At 35.3% G+C, this 22,000-nt stretch overlaps 1 protein-coding gene across 1 annotated transcript; it reads left to right on the top strand.

Moving 5' to 3' along the window:
- The first annotated feature begins 14 nt into the window (after positions 1 to 14).
- Positions 15 to 21,282, top strand: LOC110020401 (probable serine/threonine-protein kinase At4g35230). The gene is made up of 8 exons (XM_020718488.1): positions 15 to 534; positions 625 to 760; positions 1,718 to 1,851; positions 2,682 to 2,787; positions 11,907 to 11,993; positions 12,527 to 12,532; positions 18,347 to 18,361; positions 21,164 to 21,282. Exons 1-8 carry the CDS (start codon positions 208 to 210, stop codon positions 21,280 to 21,282), a joined length of 930 nt encoding a protein of 309 aa, XP_020574147.1. The 5' UTR covers positions 15 to 207.
- The last annotated feature ends 718 nt before the right edge of the window (positions 21,283 to 22,000 follow it).

Genomic DNA, 22,000 nt, shown 5'->3' with positions numbered 1-22,000 from the left:
AATTAGATTTTTGATCTCCTCTTGCTTTCCCACACGCACTGGAAGTAAAAAGGAGTTATTATAGCTATTGCATCGACGTGGGATTCTTTCTTCTTTTTTCAACTTTCTTGCCCATCCCGACATACATCTTCCCTAAATTCCATTAAGCAAGCCATCATAGCGACCCAAGTAGCAGCGAAAAGAAGCTGTTTTTATCCCGCAGAGGCGATGGGAGGCTGCTGCTCGTCCGCGGAGAAAGAGATTCCGGAGAAGAAGCACAACCGGCATCAACTGAATCAACGCCGATCGTTTTCTATCCAGCAGGCACCGCCGGCTGTTGGAGTCGCTGAGGCAGTCAGCGAGGTGCCGGCCTTCTCCGAGTTCTCGTTCGCCGACTTGAAGGCCGCCACTAATGGATTCAGCTCTGAGAACATCGTCTCGGAAAGCGGGGAGAAGGCCCCTAACCTGGTATATAAGGGCCGGCTACAGAACCGCAGATGGATCGCTGTCAAGAAGTTCACCAAGATGGCTTGGCCTGATCCCAAGCAGTTCGCCGTATGCTCCAATTCCTACAGCCTTCTCTTTGTCGAGTATTTATCTTCTTAATTTTTACTCTGTGAATGAGATCGAATTGTGGATTTGCAGGAGGAGGCGTGGGGAGTGGGGAAGCTGAGACATAGAAGGTTGGCGAATTTGATCGGTTACTGCTGCGATGGGGATGAGCGGCTTCTGGTGGCCGAGTACATGCCTAATGACACGCTTGCCAAGCACCTCTTTCACTGTAAGTTATTTCCTATATTTTCGGATTTAGTTGTTGAATAATCTCCATTTTCTGCTAATTTTGGAATATGAAGTTATTAGCTTTTTATAGGAGAGATGCTGTTACCTTTATCCCGTATGATGCTGTTGGCCTATTACCATCTGCATTTATTGTGTGAGGACATACCTAACCCATGATTTGTTGGTCTTAGCTCGGCATTATTGCTAAGAATCAATCACAGTAGAAGGGGGGAAGAGAAGAAGATTACCTTCAACCCAATCTTGTATTCGCTGATTAAAACTATACTTATAGTTAAAGGACTCATTTCTGCTCATTAACATGAGGTTTTGCGTGGAATAGGAGGACTGAAGATGTAATATTAGGGTTTTGTATTAGGAGGATGCCATGATGTTTTTTTGTATTGTGAACATCAATTTATTGATTTTTTTTTTTTGGATAAAAGATGCATTATAAAGCAAATTGGAATGAATTCATTGTAAGCCTACTGATTATCATGGCAATGATGATGTTGAACGCCAATATATGAATGATTGATTCCTGGTTTTGCTGTTTAATGCTCACAATTATTGAAACCTTCCTTATTTACAAAATTTGCACACCTAGGTTTTTAAAATGAACTACTGAACCAATGTGTTTGTGTTTACTAGGACCAGACCATTACAAATTTAGTGAAAATTAAAAATATAGGTTTTAGTTGTTGCTGGGTTTTTTAATATTTGAACGGTATTATTATAGATGGAGATAGTTTGGCGTTAGTTTTTTTTTTTTTTTTTGGGTTAAAAACTTGAGATTTGAGAGTGATATTAAGTTCATCTAGAAAGAAATGTGTTTATTTTAACCATTCATTGCTTCTTTCCCCTAAAAATATCAATGTTCTTAGATTGCTTTTGCAATTTGCATATATATAGCATTTCAAGTGCTACTTATTTATGGAGTGCAATTTTGTAATTTTGACAGGGGAAAATCAAACTATTGAATGGGCTATGCGTCTGAGGGTAGCATATTATATAGCCGAAGCATTGGAATACTGCAGCAGTGAAGGACGGCCCTTGTATCATGATCTAAATGCATACCGAGTTCTTTTTGATGAGGTGAAATTATCTAAATCTGATTGATGTTCTGTCTTCTGTTTATTTTAACCATTGCCTTTTCTGGTATAGTTGAGCCCTAAAAGTTTGCTGATTGGATTGCAAAATATTTTACAGCTATTATCTTCTAATTTTTTATTTACCATTAAATAAAAGTGGGATTTATATACACAATACTAAAATTTCATATATTTGCATAGCTAACATCTAAATTTTCATATTTACTTAAAAAGTATCTTAGTGTCATACTTACATAAAAACATATGCGTGAAAAACTGTATTTTGATTTAAATAAGTTAATGCTGGTTGTATTTTGATGTGATTTATCTAGGGTGCTAAATATAAAGATTTATTATGTAAATACCTAAGAATTCAGGCTATACGTGTAAATCCCTCGAAGTATAAAGCATGGCTAATCCACTTCCTTTTTTAACCGAGCCAGTTTATTCATCATCAAAATTTCCTTGAACGCTTGTTTAGTTGGCATGCTTGCTGCCACTTTGTTGAGAGAGGTAAAGCATTAGTATTTGCTTCATGTGCATGTAAATGATAAGAAATTAAGATTATATAAATAATTATTTCATGAAACCTGACATTTTCATTAATTTTGCTATATGTGGTAGTTTGATGGAGGTAATATGACCTTGAAGTTACATGTCATAAGTGTTTATAACCATGTAGGCACATGTATTAAGTGATTGATAGTCCCCATTTGTAAAGCATAGAAAGAAATTTTTTTAGAAGTAATTTGTTGTTGCCTTAGGATATTAAATTTCGGTTTTATGTTTGAATTGGATCTGGCTATCCTGTTTTCAATATGAACTATTTTGTAGGATGGTGATCCTCGCCTTTCTTGTTTTGGCCTCATGAAAAACAGCAGGGATGGGAAAAGCTACAGCACAAATCTAGCGTACACGCCTCCAGAATACTTGAGAAATGGTATCTAGCTCTTTTAACTCAATAAAATCTGTTTTTTTTTTAGTTTCCAAATTCCTACTAGAAAGCATAGAACTTATGTGCGCATAAAATTCTTTATAAAGTGTCAAAAGGTCATTTAATTGTTTACATGGGGTCATTTTAATCTTAGAGTCTAAGAAAGTGCCAAATTTCTCACCAAATCTTTAAATTGGAGTTGAAATAGTCCTCCGCATAAATATTTTCAGCTCATATTAGAAGAGTCTGTGAACTAAATTTACATTTTTATAAATTATGGGAGTAGAATGAACCTCTGTAAATAATCAAGGGACTTGTTAGATATTTCTCTCATTCTTTTTAATTTAAACAAGCAAATGTGAGCTGCTTGTCTCATCTACTCTCAACTAGTTTTGTTTTGATCATTTTAGCTGTCTTTCATGCCTCTCATTTCTCTGGCCAAGGAATGTTACTATACTGTGTTTCCTGGAGTTTGATTTTCACTTTTTGTGTTTGATTAGTTGTTCTGGTTTCTTGTTTATAAACATAGTGCTGCAATTCTGAACTTATTATAATATATAGTGAATAATTGTATGTCAAGGACCAGTATAAAATGGTAGTAGCCATGGTTACCTCATCAGTAAAAATATGAAAGACAGATAGTAGCCATGCTCAAAAGGCTAACATACTTCAAAATAAGGTTCCAAAAACAACTAGGTGCACAAAGTTAAGGAATTAAATAAAAGCTGTTACTTATCCTTTGAAGGCTCATTTGAGCTGAATGCAAGTGTTCTATTTCATATCTTGTCAATTTCATTCCAGTTTAGACGTAGTCATCCTATAAATCTCAATGCCTAGTCGTTGAATTCTGTGTCTTGCTTGTAACAGACGACTAGATGTCCCATTTTTTGCTACAACTTTTTGAGAAGCACTTTTGCTGTGATGATGTGTTCGATCATTATCTTGTTACTTGTCTTCTAAGAAAATGAAAACTTAACTATTCAGTTCTCTATCCTTATCTAGTTATTTTATACAAGTCTTCATAGATCATGAATGAATGCTTCATTGATGAGGCTCTGTAATAAATTCCAGGAATTTTAAAATTTTAACCATTATTTTCATGATCCCCTTTAAATATTGGATGTGTTTCTTAATTTATATTTAGTAACTTCTTTTTAGCTAATCATTCCACTGGCCTCATACCAACTTTTTGGGGTCAAATTGTGAGGTTGGCAACTCTATTTTGTGTTAGTCTCTTCTACAATTTTAGATATGTTTCCTTTAGTAAAGCATACTTTATTACGTATTTTTCCTCTAGTCTTGCATATCCATTTCACTTGAGGGTTTATTTGGTCGCTTGCAAAAGTTTTTAAGTGAGAAATGAGGGAAATGGATAATTTCAACTTTTTGGTTGACATGGGAACTGAGAAGTAGGTTTTCTTCATTGTTTCTTTAGAAGTGATAAGAAACATTGTTGGTTATTTAACCTTCAGATGATTTTGAGTGTACTTAATGATATACTGTCACTTCCACAGGAATTATAATGTTATTTACAGACACATACGGCATATATATAAATAGTATAATTCATTAAAGAAAAAAGCTGTAATTATGTGCATAATATTAATAAAACATTTCTATTTATTAGTTCAGCGCATTTGATTATGATATTTCATCTTTTAGATATTGATTTATACATAATTTCTTATATATTGACATGATATATTATAATAATACATATAAAATATATTAAATACGTTAAACAAAATAATTAGATTATTGTAATGGATAAGTCTATAATTTAATAATAATGTTCTGTATAAATGCACAATATATTGAAAAAAATGTTTGTAACACTATATTTTGCATTGCATGCATGCATACTTGTTTATTCATATATGTATATGCATGTATATATATTTCTTATATTCATAATTATTATAGTAGAATGTACTGAATACATATACTATTCATATGCCAGTGGTTTTATTAGGATTATTAGATATTTTCGCTTCCTCCTTCACTAAATAAGAAATTGTTAAGTTTCATTTTTCTGATGGACAGTCAAATAACCTTTTTAGAAGTGGCTTTATTAACTTCTGCTTCTTGAATTTGGAATTGCTAGTTTCTCTCTTGTATTTGCAACCAAACATAACAGAATTTATTTTCCATCTTATCTTGATTTTTTACGACTGTCTCTTTAGCATAATTTCTTACACTTTCATCTGACCTCATCTTAATATTCTTATTTTTATTACACTCATCAATGGATGAAAAGGAAGAAGAATAGCCGTATTTTTCCCCCCCAAAAAAAAAAAAAAAAAAAAAAATCATATTATGCATTCAATGGTGAAGAGAAAATCTATAAACATTCTTGGGTTCAATTAATAAATAATTTTCAATTCTGCTTTTGTGTTGCAGATTCCATAGTTGGAAGTTTCATATACCAATTACAAAGACCTTTTCTAACTATGTTCCTTAATCAGATTTTCATGCTTCTATTTACTACCCTAGTCACAATCACTTTTGAGGGTGAGAATTTAATGATATTGTTATGAGAAAGCCTAGCCTAAACGCAAATTTGTCTTTTGTATGCTTAAGGGAAATCTAGTATATTATTATTATTATTGGGTATAAATATGCTTGTTATGTCTAGGGTTTTGGTTTATGCAAGCGATTGAGTTGTGAGTCTTAGGTTTAGAGTTTGGGTGAGATTTTCTACCTCCGGAATTATAGGAATTGGGAGAGATCGCCTAGCTCTAGAACTGTAGGTGCTTATCTTTTGTATTTGTATGAGTTGTTTGGATTATTGAAGAAAATTTTTGTGTTTGCCCTAATTTTTGTTAAAATCTGAGCCGATTTCGACGTCGAATCTTATCAAATTGGTATCAGGGCCTAACTCTGGATCCAGCAGATGTCTCCTTTTTCTAGCAGCCGGCCTCCCTGCAGGCTCAAACAGATGATTTGCTTCTGCCGTTAATTTCCTTCTACCACTGATTTGCTTCTGCCGCTGAAGTAAATCAGCCAACCTCTCTGAAGCATCGTTGATTCGCCCAGCGTGATATTCTCTGAAGCAACGCTGATTTGCTTCTGCATCCGCCCAACGTGTGGCATTCCCTGAAGGATCGTGGTCCGGCCAGCCTCCCTGAAGCATCGATGATTTGCTTCTGCCGCTGATTTGCTCCAAGCGCTGATCTACAGGAAGAGCTTCTGACGTTCTGCAACTGATTTGTAGGAAAGATCCTTGCCACCTGCAACTTTCTTTGCCGCTGATCTCCAACTTACTTGTGCCACACTACTCAGATCGATGATGGGCATACATTCTCGTGATATCGATACACGAATCAATCAACAGGATTTTAGCGTGTAGGTGTTTTCGTGCTTTGTGATCAAAATTTTTTGAGAGTGATGGTAGCAAAAAGAGTGGATGATTTAGATAAAAAGTAGGAGGAAGAGATTAGACAAATTTGATCTAGGGTAAAAAATGTTCGCCACTATAAATGAGAGATTTTCTTCCATGGAAAATAGAATGGAAGACCGATTTGAGAGCATAGGAAAAATTCGAGAGATGCTAAAGAGGCTCCTTGAGATGCAATCGAAGAACCCGCCGACAACTCAATTTATAAACCATAACCAAAAGATTGACTAGAGACTCCGTGGCAAGATTGAAAGGAAAAGAGATCGAATGTGAGGATCATGAGGAGGAAAACATCCACCATCACGAACCTCCTCTCAGGGCTGATTAGAGATTTTTGATGGAGCCGATTGGGCCGAAATATGGAGAAAAGATTATGCCAGAGGTTTGAAGGGGCATGAAGAATAAGGGAGAGAAGCAGGGAGGGGATGTGACTACGATCGAAGGAATGAGTTGTGCCCTCGATACATAGAGGCAAACAACATAGGGAGAAGTTGGGGTGGACAAGTTAGAGTTAAGAAGTTGAAAATGCCGATCTTCTAAGGGGAATATGCACATCGGTGGGTGTACCGGTCGGAGCGATACTTCACGGTGAATGGTTTAGATAAAAAGGAGAAACTTATGGTGGCATGATTGTGTTTGGAGGGAAAGCTTTAGCCTGATTTCAGTGGACGGAGGCTAGATACCCGATTCCTTCGTGGGATGAATTTAATGATTGTTTATTAGAACGTTTTCGATCCATTCGGAAATGAGTCCTACACAAATAATTATATGCCTTGACTCAGGAGCGGACAATCTAGAATATAGGGAGAGATTTGTTTGTCAGGAAGTCCGCAGGGATTTTTGAAGTAGGACTGGAGGAGAATTTCATGAAAGGCTTAAAGCCCGGCGGCACTCAAACTACTAAGACCACGGAGATTAAGGGAGATGATGGAGCTAACCCAGTGGGTGGAAAACAACGAAATGAAGAAAGCCAACAGAAGCAACACAAATTGAGCGTCGTACAGAACGACTGCAACCATACCAATGGCAAAAGTTGAAAAAGTGGAAGTTCAGAGGATGGATCGTGACCGAGAGAAACACTCAAGTGCCTTACAGAGACAGAGATTCGGGAGAAGCGAACCAAGGGGTTATGTTTTCAGTGTGATAAGAAGTTTACTTCAGGACATAGTTGCAATGATCAAAGATTACAAGTTCTCCTAGTGCACAGCGAGGAAGCAGATAATGAAGAAATAGAGACATCGGTGGGGGAAGAGGAGTACTTTTATTTTTTCCTACTTAGAGTTTCCCACCTTGAGGAAAGTGTTTTTTGGGGGGGTATTGTTACAAGGACGCCTAGCCTAAGGGCAAATTTGTTTTTTGTACGCCTAAGAGCAATTTAGTGTTTTATTATTGTTATTTTTGGGTATAAAAATGCTTGTTATGTCTAAGGTTAAGCTTATGTATGAGATTGAATTGTGAGTCTTAGGTTTAGGGTTTGGGAGAGATTTCTTACCTCTCGAGTTGTAGGAATTGGGAGATATCGCCTACCTCTCGAATTGTATGTGCTTAACTTTTGTATTTTTGTTGTTTGGATTATTGAAGAAAATATTCATGTTTGCCCTAATTTCTGTAAAAATCTGAGTTGATTTCGACGTCAGATCCTATCCGAAACTTAATGGTAGCATATGAGAATTTTTATTAAGTTTTTTTATAAATAAGAAACAAATCTTACGTTTCTACCTGTAATTAATGTTTTATAAGTCCCCGAAACCAAACTAGTTCCTAGGTATTGCTGATACATAATTTATGGATAATCCAGGGAGTCAAAGGAACAAGAAGGGAAGTTTACATGCTGACGCATTGTCTAACAATTTTTTCTCTTTGGCATGCATGACACTAACCGGCAATCTTTGCAATTTCTTATTAAAATGAAGGCTCATAATATGTGTGCACAAGCAAATGCATGATTTTACTTTGATCAATGCAATTTGTCATACTACTAACATGCACTTCTCTAACAATATGATCATGTAGGAGTTAAAGTATCCACATTATAGTATATTTATAGAAAAATCCGTTTCAACCTATAAAAGTAACAAAATGAACATGCGACATATTTTTTATGATTATGATAAATAAAGTGATAATAACCACATGTCACATAGTCATCTCTTATTCTCTCAAAACTTGCCACAATAATGCGCACAGATGTTGCATCAACTGATTTATTTTCTGTCATATGTACGTAATATGATAAATATGTTGTCTTGAAGACATTAAATCCATGTGGCGTTTCTATTATTTAACATTTTTTTAATATTTATATTTGTCGAGTCATGCTGATTAGAAATGAGGATGATTTTCTTTAGTGATAGGTAATATTGCTAATATACTAATACTTAATGGCAACATAAATTTTTTTATTGTTTGTAGAATACCTCCTTTTAGGCTTTATTTATTTCTCATATGAGTAAGCGATTGAATGATCTTCTTGGCTCAAGACGTCTGCCTATACCTGCACTAGATGCATAACATGATTGATACCGAAGTTAACCCAAATCACTCTAGGAAATGCAAATATTAGATCTTCTTGGCTCAAGGCGTCTGCCTATACCAACACTAGATGCATAACATGATTAATACCGGAGTTAACCCAAACCACTCTAGGAAATGCAAACAGTATTACTGAAAGCAAATAGATGGTTACAACCAATACACTTAAAAGGGAAAACAACAACAAACACCTCATAGAACACATTAAAATAGTAAATAACAACACATGCTTAGGATGAATATCAGAAGAGGGGGGGTGGTGGTTGGGCTTGGATGGTGGAGCGGCAGCAAGGGGGTGAGGATTTGCCAGAAGGGCGAGATGAGGAGCTGCTCTGGGCGGTGACAACAAGGGCAAGGGGGTTAATAGTTGAGAAAGTGTTATCTTGAGCTGTGGCAACGATGTGAAATGGTCAAACAATGGTAAAATAGCAATGTGGGGGGATTTGTGGGTGGTGACGGCGAAAGGTGGACGGCAGGAACTATGATGACAGCGTGGAGGGAGGGGAAGGCATTTTAGGCTATTGGAACTGCAGAAAAAAGCAACCGGGAGGCTGTTCGGGGGCGGCTGCAATGATGGAGGGTGGCCGGACAGTGTTAAACAACACCAAGAAAATTTTGAATGGTTGCGACAGCGATGGTGGAGGGCAAGGACAACGATGACCGCGAAGTGGAATGCTGAGAACGACAACAATAGCGAAGGGTGGAATGCGGAAGATGGAAGAAGTTTGAGATAAATACCTCCTGCAGAAACTAGCTACATTCGGAGCACCACTCGACCCCTTAGAAGGAGACCGAAATCTCAAGCGAGTTATAGCTGGAGAGCATCACCCGTCGTTGTTTACAATCCTAGAAGGGAGAAAGAGAGTAATGTTGGTTGTCCTGACATAAACATGCGAAAATACTAAAATCTAAACCTAATACAAAGGAAAGAATGAAACTCATTAAAAATTAGAAATGAATCGAAAGGTGGGCGCTTGGATCAGCCCTGGTTTGTTCGCGTGAACCTAACACATGCACGATCACGGGATCGTGTGATCCTGCGTCTGCTTCATAAGTGGGAGACACCTCGCATCAATGATGTCTCTAAAGCTTTCTTAAAGTTAGGGAGTTTTAGAGTTCTTAATACAATTGTTAATAACTTTTTTTTTATTCTAAGACTCTGATGGTTGATGGTATCTAATTAATATTGTCCATTTTTAAAATATTTATTAAAGGGGTAGTGACGTATCGGACTTCCTAAAGGGTTATCTACAAAATTAGCCATCACATAAATATAAAAGTTAGTGATAGTAGGGGTTGGTCAATCAATGGTTGTGTCAATGTTATTGGAAGACACTGCAATATCAAGAAATGTGACTTGTAATCGCATTAATGTGCACCTTTTGAGATTAATGTATAATTTTTTTATCCTTTAACTTAGAATTTACTTGATGCAAATAATCATGATGCTCTCGATGATGCTATAAATTAATACATTATCAAAGTACACTCTCAACAATTTACTAATGAATGTTGTAAACACCTAATTTATCAATCTCATAAAAGTACTTAGTATATTAGAAAATTCAGAAGGTATGACAAACCATTCATAAAATCCATCAGGTTTTTTAAATGTTTTTTTGTCATCGCAAGGAAGATTATGAATCTTTTGGTACCTGTTGTGCAAATTCATTTTTGAAAGCAGGATGACCTTGCCATCACGTCATTCAATGTAGATATAGAGAATATATACTTTATTTTGATTTTATTTGTTTGTTGGCTATCAACACACGTACGAACCTTCTTGCACCAACATCAATAATTCAAGAAAAAAACTTTTATATGAACTTTTTTTTAATAAATCCGTACTTCTTTAGTTTATCTACTTGATATTTGAACTCAACATGCTTTGTGAGAGAATTCATTATAAAATCAATGGTGCACAGATTAACTCTCATAGGAGGAAGCTCTTATGGCAGTTGATTAAGTGGCATGCCCTAAATTTGTGATAAAAGGCCTATAACTATAACAAATATGTGGGCCTTAGCAAGATTTAAAAAGTCAAAATTAGGAACTGAGGTGTTTTGTCTTGAACGAGGTGAGGTGTGAAATTCTAGTCGGATCAAGGCAGTATATAAAAACATATAAACTTAAAATAATTCATAAATCTAGCATAATTTATTAATATATTGATTTGTTTTATTATCATAAGGACATAAGCTACAAATCTCAATATTAAATGTTGATATAAAATGAAAATTGAAAATGAGCTTCAATTTAATTGTTTACTTGAAATTTTCTTACAACATGAGGATTAATATCCATAGCGGATTCATACTCGTTTCATCATCTTCAAATGAATCATCACATTTAATAATTTTCATTATTTGAATATGTTTCATTGGCATCTTCCAAATTGTTTTCAATCACTATTTTGTTTCTGTACTTCCTAAATCAATTAATTATTGATGCAATGAGTTATGCTAAGTCACAATGAGAGAATGAGCTTAAGAGGCAATGATAGGATCCATGATATGCTGCAACAAGGCTGACGAGCCATAGGCTTGGCAAGTCATTTGGTGGGTCCTGTTGAGAACGAAAAATTAATGTAGTGTTAGTGATAATCAAGTCATCCAATGAGATCAGGACTTGCGAGAATTAATTACAAACTATTTGCTACAAAAAAAAATTATTCAATTACAATTAGCTAAATATGATGGATCAATATTCATGAAAAAATAGGATTATAAGTATACGGTTAGACACTTAATATAAATTTTTATCCATCTAAATTAAAATATGCATTCAATTTTAAATCTATTTTCATCAAGAGAAGATAAAAATCCGATAAAATAACATTATTTTAAAAGCTATGAAAACTTCGGCCATAATAATAATGGCCTTAAAAATATTTGAAAGTTGGCTTTGTTTATATCTGTCTTATTTGACTTTGGATAACTAACTTATGGTCATTTGGACTTTTGTGGACTGTTTTGACCTTTGAAGTTCTTTAATGCATCACAATTTGACAGGTAGTGCCTTCATTGTTGCAAAGTATTCATGTTCTTATAGCATAGTCAGCCTATTATCAATTTAATAATTTTTTTTTAAGTGTCAGTGATATGTCCTTATTGCATAGTCGTTAGAACTGAATTGTTTCTATATTTAAGAAATTTTTTAGAGCATAATGGTAAGTATTGAGTTTTTGTTTGTACAGGAAGGGTTACTCCTGAGAGCGTGATATTTAGTTTTGGTACTGTTCTCTTGGACCTGCTTAGTGGGAAGCATATACCTCCTTCTCATGTAAGTTAACACAGTGAAAACATAATTTTGTACAACTTTTAATTTCAATCAGTTCTTTTTAATTTTTAATTTTTTATAATTTTGTACAACTTTTAATTTCAATCAGTTCTTCTTTTTAATTTTTATTTTTTATTTTTAAAGCTTTGAATGTCTACTTTTTTGAAACTTATTGCATTATTCATGTCAACTGTTCCTGAATATCTTTCAGAGGAGACTACATCTGTTTTACCTTCTTAGATTGTAATATTACAATAGTAGCTTTTAAATTAAAAGTTAAAATTTTGATAAGAAAACAAAATTTTACCACTTTTCACCTGATATATTTTTGCGTTTCTTTGTATACATTACATTAGAAAACTAAGTAATTCTTATGCAATGCTAAAGATTTGTCCTCTGCACCATCTCCTCTCCACACCAAAACATGCACACACTCATCAATAGAAATTGAGAAAAAATTACGGTATTATTAAATGCTATATATTCACCATTGTTTGAAAAAAAAATTTCATTTACAAATCCCTTCATCTAGTTAATCTCTTGGTAGGTAGCAATAGGGCTTCGGAAAGGGAGGTTCAATTATGGTTTGTAAGTTCAGGACAAATGTGAAATGCCGTTCATTACATGCACACATACTTCCAGGCAATTGTTCATTTGAGTTAGTAGTAGTTTAAAATTGCGAATTCACTTCTTCTCAGTAGGAAAATAAAATTATATGAGCCAAAAGGTATGATAATGTTGTGATGTCTCAAGAAGATATAAGCTGATTTGTTGCTCTAGTCTTTGAAGTAAGCGATTTGTTAGCTAGAAATTGTAACCAAATTATTTAGCATGCAACATATAGCTTCATTAAATTTAAGAAATCAAATTTTATTGATAATATAAGAGCTTATATTCTTTTACTTCAAAAAAAAAAAAAAAACAAAAAAATAAGAGCTTATATTCTTTTACTTCAAAAAAAAAAACAAAAAGAAAAAAAACAAAAAATACTAATGTTAAAGTTTTTTCCTTGAATTAAAAGGTAAGTTTTGTTTATCTCTGGGTAAGACTAACATATATCTTGTTCGGCTTGAGCTTGTGTCGAGCTTTCATATATTGTTCAAGCTTAATTTGTTTAAAATTTTTAATGTTTGAACTTGATTTATACTTGTTTTATTTATGAGAAGTGAACGAGTATTTAAACGAGTTAAAAGTTTAAATGACTATCTAGATTTTCATACAAAAAATCAATAAATGATTTTACAAATTTGATCGCAACTATTAATTTATTGATTAAAAATTCTAAACCCTATAATATCTTAAATCTCATTTCTCCTCCATTTTTCTATAATATCTTACATAGGGGTTGTTTAGTAGAATGATTTGTGTAGCATTTAAGCTTGATTTAACCAAACATTTAAAAATTACAACTTTAAAACATACATAAATTAAATATCGAATATTTATATATCATATATGATTCGAACTATCATCAAGCTATTAACAGACGAGTTAATATTGTAGTTAATTAAATTTTGTTTAAATAATATATTATATATGATATGAGCTATCATCGAGCTTAATATGAGTACTTAACAAGTTACTTGTTGAACAATAAACGAATTTGTTCGTGAACATAATTGAACAAGTTCGACTGTGTTCATGTTTAGTTCCTTTAAGCTTTAAGCTTTTAAAAATTGTTAAAGCTTATTTATTTATTAACTTGAACGAACATGATCGAGTTTTAATCGAGTCAAGTTTGAGTTCTTCATCAAGTGCATTAGTTCATTTACAACCCTATCTCTGGGGTACACAAGAATCCTTTTTTTGGGCTGATTATTCTTATCATGTTGAGACTATGAATGAAGATCTCTGCAAGGAAAAAATGTAGGCTGAGTAATTAACATTGACTGTTAAAGAAGAATCAACAATGTTATTTTGGTTTGCTTCAAATTCTAAATTTCAATAGGAGATCAAAGATATGTTGGTTCCTTGATATGGAGAAAAATAAAGAGGGTGGTTTAGATTTAGAGGGAACATTTTGGGGTAAATTTTGTTGTTGTTTGTTGAAAATAGGTATGGAGAGGAAAATATACTTTACTTTATTATTCACATGTACAAACATATCAAATATTTTGAGTCTGGATTAGTAAATGAAATAATTATGAAATAAAATATAAAGAAACATAAAATAGGAAGGGAATAAAACTAAAAAAAGGTATTTCCAAAGATATCCTCAATCAAATCTTTCCAAGATTTTGTGAAGCAACCGTCCAGCCCATCATAGAGAGAAGTCGAACTTCTCAGCTTTCCACATTATTAGTTCCCTTATTTAAGAAGGACCCCATCAACCAAAATATTTCCCCAACTTTCGTTTGTCATCAATTTAATTATATGTTATGATATTTTTTCATCCTAATATAAAAATATTCATAATTTGTGAATAAAAGAAAATTAAGTCTCCATTTAGCTTCAACTTATTATGTATATTTCTTTTTAAACTCACAACAAATTTTAGGTTGCTTTAAAAGATATCTTTGAAAAAAGTAACTTTCTTATAATTGTAAATTAGGTAACTCTTGACCTCATTTTGAGGTCGTTATTCTTTTCCTTAGAATCCTAGGATCTAGCTCTAGGGGTTCCTATTGACCATCTTAGAAAACTAAAATTGGGACCCACCCTTTTTAGAAATTCCAGCCACCTCCTATTTCTCTTGTGATGTCTCGCCTGAGTGGTCTTAAACCATCGTCCTATGGCCGAGGGGTTAAGGACTATCATGTGGAGACTCAGGGAGAAGTTCCTAATAGGATCTCAAGCCCTAGGAAAACCACTTCAGGACTTTATCATTATACGTGAACACCAGATGCACGAAATTCACTAAGTCGCAAAAAATCGGACTTAAATTGAGCTCGAGGATGGTTGAATATGCGAACTTCTCTGGACGACCTCTGACAACAAAATGGACTATGTCAACGCATCCGAGACACCAATTTTAGTAGGAAAAGACACCCATAATACCATATTTTTTGACACAAGCAAAATGACACGCAAACCGTTGAATTCGTCAAAACGACTTCTGACGGTGTAAAGGACTGCGTCAGCGCGTTCGGAACGCCAAAATTATCTAGAAAGACATTCAATTTTCTACAATCTGATACACGAATGATAATGCACAAATAAATTTTTATTTTTTAAATATTAAATATTTTTATACATTTATATTATTATTTATAATAAATTTATGGCCGATCCACGCGGCGATTTCTTCTCCCTTTCTCGACTCTTCCTCTTCTGATAGCGTACGAAGCTCGCCTCCTCGAGCTCTCCTCGACTTTTTCGGCTCTCCAATTGCAAGAGGTGAGCTGGCGAACCCTTCTCCTTCTCAAGGCTTTATTGTTTCCCTCTTTACTATGATAATTACTGGCTCGTCATGTGATTCGCTTACCCGTTAGGCTGGTTGGTGGTTCTTTCCCCTCTCTTCTCTGTCTATAAAATAGCTTCTTAGGGTTTGGTTCTAGGTTGTTGAGAGAAAGGAGAGGCTGCGGTTTTTCTACTGTGAGAAGTCTTTAGGGAAGAAAACTCTGCTGAAATCTTTTCTAAGTTTGATTCTCGCGCGCTTGGAGTGTGGAGCAGTCGTGGTTGCTGTTTTCTAAAGCTCTTAGGAAGCGAGGCCTTGTCGAAATCCTCTCTAAGTTAAATTCTCGTGTGCTTGGAGCTGAAGAATCGTGGGTGGCTATTTGCGTGAGGCCTTTAGGAAGGATTTATGTGGGAGTATTTTCTTGAATCTGTTTTACAGTGCTTTGCTTTAAATATGCTGAAAAGATGTATTCTCCTCCTCTCCTCTATTTTTACACTATTTCGGATGGCATAAAAAATATTTCCTATCTCATGTGGAAATAAGATTTGGATATGTTTTAAGATTTAAGTATGAAATAATTCCTATAAACATCACAATATAGCATGTATGGGCTGCCTTTGTTCTTCTTGCTTGAGATATTTGGAAGAGCATAATGATGGTTTTGAAATGAAATTCTCCCCTCTAGAAATGCATGTTAGAATGGGTTATCAAGTCCCTTTATTACTCATGTTCAAAATGAATATTGACTTATGCTTACCTATTTCATGCTACCTATCACTATTTGAAACATATGTTGGAAATTTTCTCTGTTTTGCCCCCCTGCCTTTGGTTTCGGTTTTGGTTAGGCTGGATTAAATGTTAGCTAAGAAAAAATTTCTATGTGTTAGCCCATTTGGAGGGCTCGATTTTGGCTTCATGATAGCTAAAAATTGCATTTCATTTAGCCCTTTTGGTGGGTTCGGTTTGGCTCTTTTGGGACTGAATTTATGCTGAAAATTTTTGTCTTGCTTCGACCCATTTGTTGGGTTCGGTATCAACTCTTTTGAGATGGATTCTGACTGAAATCTCCCTCTGTTTTCCCCATGTGGAAGGCTTGGTTTTAGCTTTTATTAAGCTGGATTTAACTGAAATTTTAACATTATCTTTGGCCCGCTTTGTGGGTTCGGTTTGTACTCTTTTGGAATTGAATTTATGCTGGAAATATTCTTTTTGTTTTGACCCACTTGTTGGGTTTGATTTGAGCTCATTTGGAATTAAACCATGGATGAAAATACACTCTGTCTTGGCCCATTCAGAGGGCTCGGTTTTGGCCTAGGCTATGTTTTTTACTCTAGCCTATATGTTGGGGTTTAATTGAATTTGAAACAAGGAATTGGTTTGACTCAAAGGTTTATCTGTTGGTTTCCTTTAACTGATTTAGTAGAGCTAAAAATGCGTTTTATTTTTGTCCCTTCTTGTTGGACTCAAGTATGCTTGTCATGGTTCTCTGTTTTTGCTCTTCTTTCTGGGCTCGGATTTACTGGCCACGGTTTTTTGTTTTTTTTCCCTATGCTAGAAGTTGTTTGGTCCAATTGGAGGGCTTGGGTTGCACCTATGTTGGGCTTGGGTTGCTCCTATGTTGAGCTGGGTTTGTCCCCTGTATGGGGCTCGGTTTTGGGCTTCTTTTGGAGTTATATGTTGGCTGAAATCTCTTACTATTTGGTCCATTACTTGGGCTCGGTTTGACCCCTTTGTTGGGCATGATTTGGTTGGGGACCTCTTTAATGCTCCTCTTCTTCCTAAGTTTTTTTTTTATGGGTAATCAAGTTTGTCATCCCAAAATTCATGATTTCAACATATATTTCTACAGGGGAATGTTTAAAACAAGCTGATTAATTCATTACTATGTTTTACTTGATGAAAGTGGGTTCAGACCTAATGAGGTTCGGTCCTAATGATTTATGATATCTTGTCCATCACTCTCTTATGTATATCAAAAGCAATATAAGGGCAATATCCATGGTGGTTTTCTTTCACTATTCCTACCCGTGGGCCTATGTTGTGTTGGCTGTTCTCTTTTGTTGCCCCTACATGTGGGCCTATGTTGTGTTGGCTGCTCTCTTTTGTTGCCCCTACCCGTGGGCCTATGCTGTGTGGGCTTTCCTCTTGCTGTTTTTTACCCGTGAACCTTAACTGGCGACTCTTCATGTGATGGTTCCTCCTCTACCGATTAATTCCTCTTATTTTTTATGACATATGAAAAGCTTTTAATGATTTTTCTTATTTTAGAGAATTATAAAGTTGATATGAATTTAATTCATGAAATGATTTAAAAGGTTATGAAAGTGTTTAGAAAGACAACATGAAAGCATGTAAAACATAAATATCATATTTATGTTCAGACTTGGATGTGTGAATTCATATGAGTGATGGAGTTATAAGTATAGTGTTATGTTAGTCTTGAGCCCGTTTCAATCTATTTGAAACAAAGACTTGGAAAAGATACCCTTCATGGGTTGATCCAATTATAAAATTTGAGAAATTGATATCCTTCTTGGATTGATTCAAGGATCTTGGGCTCTCTTTTAGACCTTTTTGATACAGTTTTGAGGATTGTTTTACTCTTTACCCTTTCGATCTTTTGGGTAAATCAATTTCTCTTCTCTCATCCCTTTTTTTTTCCTTGCTTCTTGATTCGATTTTTTGTGTTTATGTTTGATACATAAGTGCTCATGTATAGAATTTTGCTATGTGTGAAACTATCAAGCAAGGTCGCAAGTATGTCGTTTTGTTTTGGTTTTGTTTTGGGGCGTAAGGCGAAGGCGATGATGACAAAGACACACCAGTGGTAGAGCAGAATGATATCTCATCCTACAACATCAGGACTCAATTCTAGGACTTGATGAACTGTAGGATGAAAATATCATTCACCGATATAAGATTAGAGGGGGACCCGTACCTTCTTAGAATGTTGGTGGTCCTATGTTCGACATCGTGATCGACTCGTGGACAACTGTACTTTCCAAAACTGATAAGAATAGATATGATAAGAACATGTACAATATTTATAAATTATTTTTATTATAAAAAATTAATACAACTTTTTTTTGTATGTGTGAAATCTATATGCATGCTAAAAAAAAGACAATTAGTTTCAAATATATATTACAACTTGGTTGTCTATATTACAACTTGGTTGTCCACTTCCACTTGTTGATTATCGGTTCTGGGCTAAGGAGTACCCTCCTAGGTTAGGTTTAGTAGGATATCCTTCTAGTGGAGTGGAGTGGCGGACTTTATACATCTGGGTGACCGAGTAGCCTTCGACGTCCCTCGAGTACAAATATATTATATTTGAGCCTAGCGCCGACCCGAGTACTTGCGGTCCCCTATTTTCGGAATTTTTTCAATATGTTTTATTGAAATTTTTGGACAAAGCACTCGTGGTCTTTTCTCCTGGATTTCTCCCTAGGTTTTGATAATTTTATTTAAATTATTACTCGCCGATTTTCCTAAATTTTTTCGTCATGGATTATTTGTCGATTTTCTCGAGTTTTTCCAGGCAATGTTTCTTTTGTTTAAATAGGTTTAAATAGTGAATGCTAGCTAGCTTAAAGGAGTAGCAGGTCTCCCAAATATACAGATTTAATTTATATTACAACATGTTATTTTACAACATGTTATACTATTATCTTAGCATTTTATTCTATTCACCTAGCATGTTATATTGTTTCCTTCTTTTATACCGCATGTTTTATTGCTTTGATATACATTATACCTTAGTATAGGAAAACCTAGTGGTTACATAGGATTGATAACAAACCTGAAGTTGCTACGATGAAGAGCTTGGAGCGAACACCGTGGGCAGTGTAACAGGAACAACTTCAAGATGAATCTGCAACATTAAAACACATTCACATCACCTATCACTTTCTTTAGTTTAAACAACAACCCATAGGATTTCGAGGTTATTTGCCTAGCGCAGCGTAAACCCTCACAAATCACCTTTAGCTTTTGCACAACCCTGTTGTGCAATTAGAAGCCCTAACTCTTTAGGATTCGAGGTTACTGTACGGTACGATGTAAATCATCATATCTTTTTAGGTCATTTGTACGATCAAATATCGTGCAAACATAAGCCCTAAATTCTAAATAAATTGCAGGATTAAACATTAAATAACATCATTTTAAAGATATAAAACCAAACAATAGGATATTTGGGAAGTCACCGGGGTTTCCCCTGGACCTGTGATATCCCCTACTCTTCATTCCTTTGGATCCCTGTTAATAACTGTTCCTATTTTGGGCCACACCTATTTGATTTTCTCATGTCCAATTTTGGAAACCTAAACTTTGAAATCTTGAAGGTAAAACCACTGATCTTAATCAAGAGTTTTCTTAAGTGACCCTGATCATTTAAGATGTAATTAACTATAGGGGTTTGCCGCTATAGGGAACTTGGAACCCAGGTAAAATAAACTCTATCTAATCTTTATATTGTGAGATCCTTGACTGTAGAGGATTTGGCTGAAGGTTTGTAAGCCACCTTACTGTGAAGTTTCCAATACTTTTACCGAGTGTGGTTGGGTTTGTGACAGTAATCACAAGTGGGGTGACCGGTTCGAGGTGACATGGACGAGGGTTGAACACTATTTGAGATCAAGGCGGACGACCCAGGTAAAATAAACTCTATCCAATCTTTATATTGTGAGATCCTTGACTGTAGAGAATTTGGTTGAAGGTTTGTAAGCCACCTTACTGTGAAGTTTCCAACACTTTTACCGAGTGTGGTTGGGTTTGTGACAGTAATCACAAGTGGGGTGACCGGTTCGAGGTGACATGGACGAGGGTTGAACACTATTTGAGATCAAGGCGGACGATTCTGCTGAAGGAGTAGATGTGTCGAGCATGACAAGTCTTCTGCTTTCTTCTTGACGAATTTTTAGTGAAAGTAGTGCGAGCGGAAGGAGGAGGATCCCGACCAGAATATGACCCCAAATTTCGTCAAGGTCTTTGTTAAGACCAATTAGGAATTGAAACATACAATCATTTTCTATAATTTTCTGGAAGAGTGATAGGCCGGCCAGAGACTCTCAAGTGTAAGCGTAGTATAGGTCGCACGCCATCCAAAGTGCAACAAGGTCATTATAGTACTGGGTCACGATTCTTGACCCCTGTTTTGCTTTTCGATTCTTCTTAGATACCTCATAAAGTTGGCCGGAATTTTCTACATCCAGGTTGGTATCACAGACATCCGGCCAGAGGGCACTAGCTGAAGGAACATGTATGAACGACTAATCAAAGTCTCCATGGAGTTGATTAGCCACGACATGATCATAAAGTCCTCTACTTCCCAAGCTCCATATATTAGGTCAAACTTTGGAGGCTCACGGATCATACCTGTGAGGTGACTGAACTTTCCACGTTATTTGTTGAACAAAGATACGGCTTGGGACCATTGGAGAAAGTTATTGTCATTCAACTTATGGGTTGTGATCAAGAAATTGTTGATTTCTTGTCCTCCGGTTTGCAATGGAGTGAAGGTTGGAGTTGATCTTCTGGTGGAATCAAGAAAACCTTCTGAAGGAGATTCAATGTTGGATAGTTCAGGCATAAATCATACAGAGCCAAAGGATATGTTGTGGTTCCGAGTCATTGATGAATTCCAATAACATCCTGAGATCCAACTGCAATAGGGTCCCGGTAGATGGTGTCGGTAGGAAAGAAATAAAACAGTGGCTATTGGAACTTTATGTAGAAGCGGTTGTTGGGTAACGACAAGGAACTACAAAGGAAGCCTTATAGAAATAATAGATTACAGTACTTGTTGGAACTTTCTGTAGAAATGGCATCTGTAGGTTCCTGTAGGATCAGCGACAGTTGGAATACAACAGAACATTTGCGGCAGGAAGGAACCACCGGCTGCAGGAACAGGCAGAGGAGGCCGGTGGCTGCTAGATCTAGGGTTATGCTTTGATATCATGTTGAGATTTGGAATATAACAACTTAATTTTCATTGATAAAAAGATGGATATTTAAACCGAATTACAATGGACTCAAATAAGAAAAGAAGTAACAACATAATCAAAGATAAAAGGGAGACTACATAATACAGAATAAAGATAATTAATAAATAATAATGACTATGGAAAGCATAAATCTGATATGTATTTTATAATAATCTAATTTCCTCTTATGTTGGCAATCTCTGCCTGAGCCCTAATCACAACTCCAGTCTATGAGGCCATCCATGGATGAGGCATGAATCACAGGATCACGCAGAAATTCTGATCACTTATTAGAGGTTGCAATTTGTTGTGACTGCTATAGGAGTTGAAATCAGAATTCTGCCTTGGACTAAGCAATTGCTGCAGGAATCGAACATGGAATGCCCCATCTTGTAGTTCAATTTGATCAACAAATTGAATAATGTAAGGAAAAAAATTTGAATATCCATGAAATGTTATTAAGCCATTACTATCCTTTACTTGCCTCAGATATTGAACAAAACTTACATTAATAGGATCTAAGAAGATAATGCATGATTACTAAATTTTCAAAGAAGAAAATATTAACATGCACTATGTCCATCTTGTTTAAAGTTCTTAAATTAATCATGGAGGTCGTCTCTATAATCCATGAATGGTAAATATTGTTCTTAAGGATTATGTCTCATTTCATCCCAAGCAGGTTTT

Source organism: Phalaenopsis equestris, unplaced genomic scaffold (assembly GCF_001263595.1).
Source record: "Phalaenopsis equestris unplaced genomic scaffold, ASM126359v1 Scaffold000096, whole genome shotgun sequence".
Classification (NCBI taxonomy): domain Eukaryota; kingdom Viridiplantae; phylum Streptophyta; class Magnoliopsida; order Asparagales; family Orchidaceae; genus Phalaenopsis; species Phalaenopsis equestris.
The sequence above is the reverse complement of the archived record's forward strand: the minus strand, read 5'-3'. Positions and strand labels throughout refer to the sequence as shown.

Coding starts and splice junctions, on each gene's coding strand:
- LOC110020401 (XM_020718488.1), top strand. CDS start 208: ATGGGAGGCTGCTGCTCGTCCGCGGAGAAAGAGATTCCGGAGAAGAAG. Junction 1,852..2,681: donor ACCGAGTTCTTTTTGATGAG/GTGAAATTATCT, acceptor ACTATTTTGTAG/GATGGTGATCCTCGCCTTTC. Junction 2,788..11,906: donor TCCAGAATACTTGAGAAATG/GTATCTAGCTCT, acceptor TTGTTTGTACAG/GAAGGGTTACTCCTGAGAGC.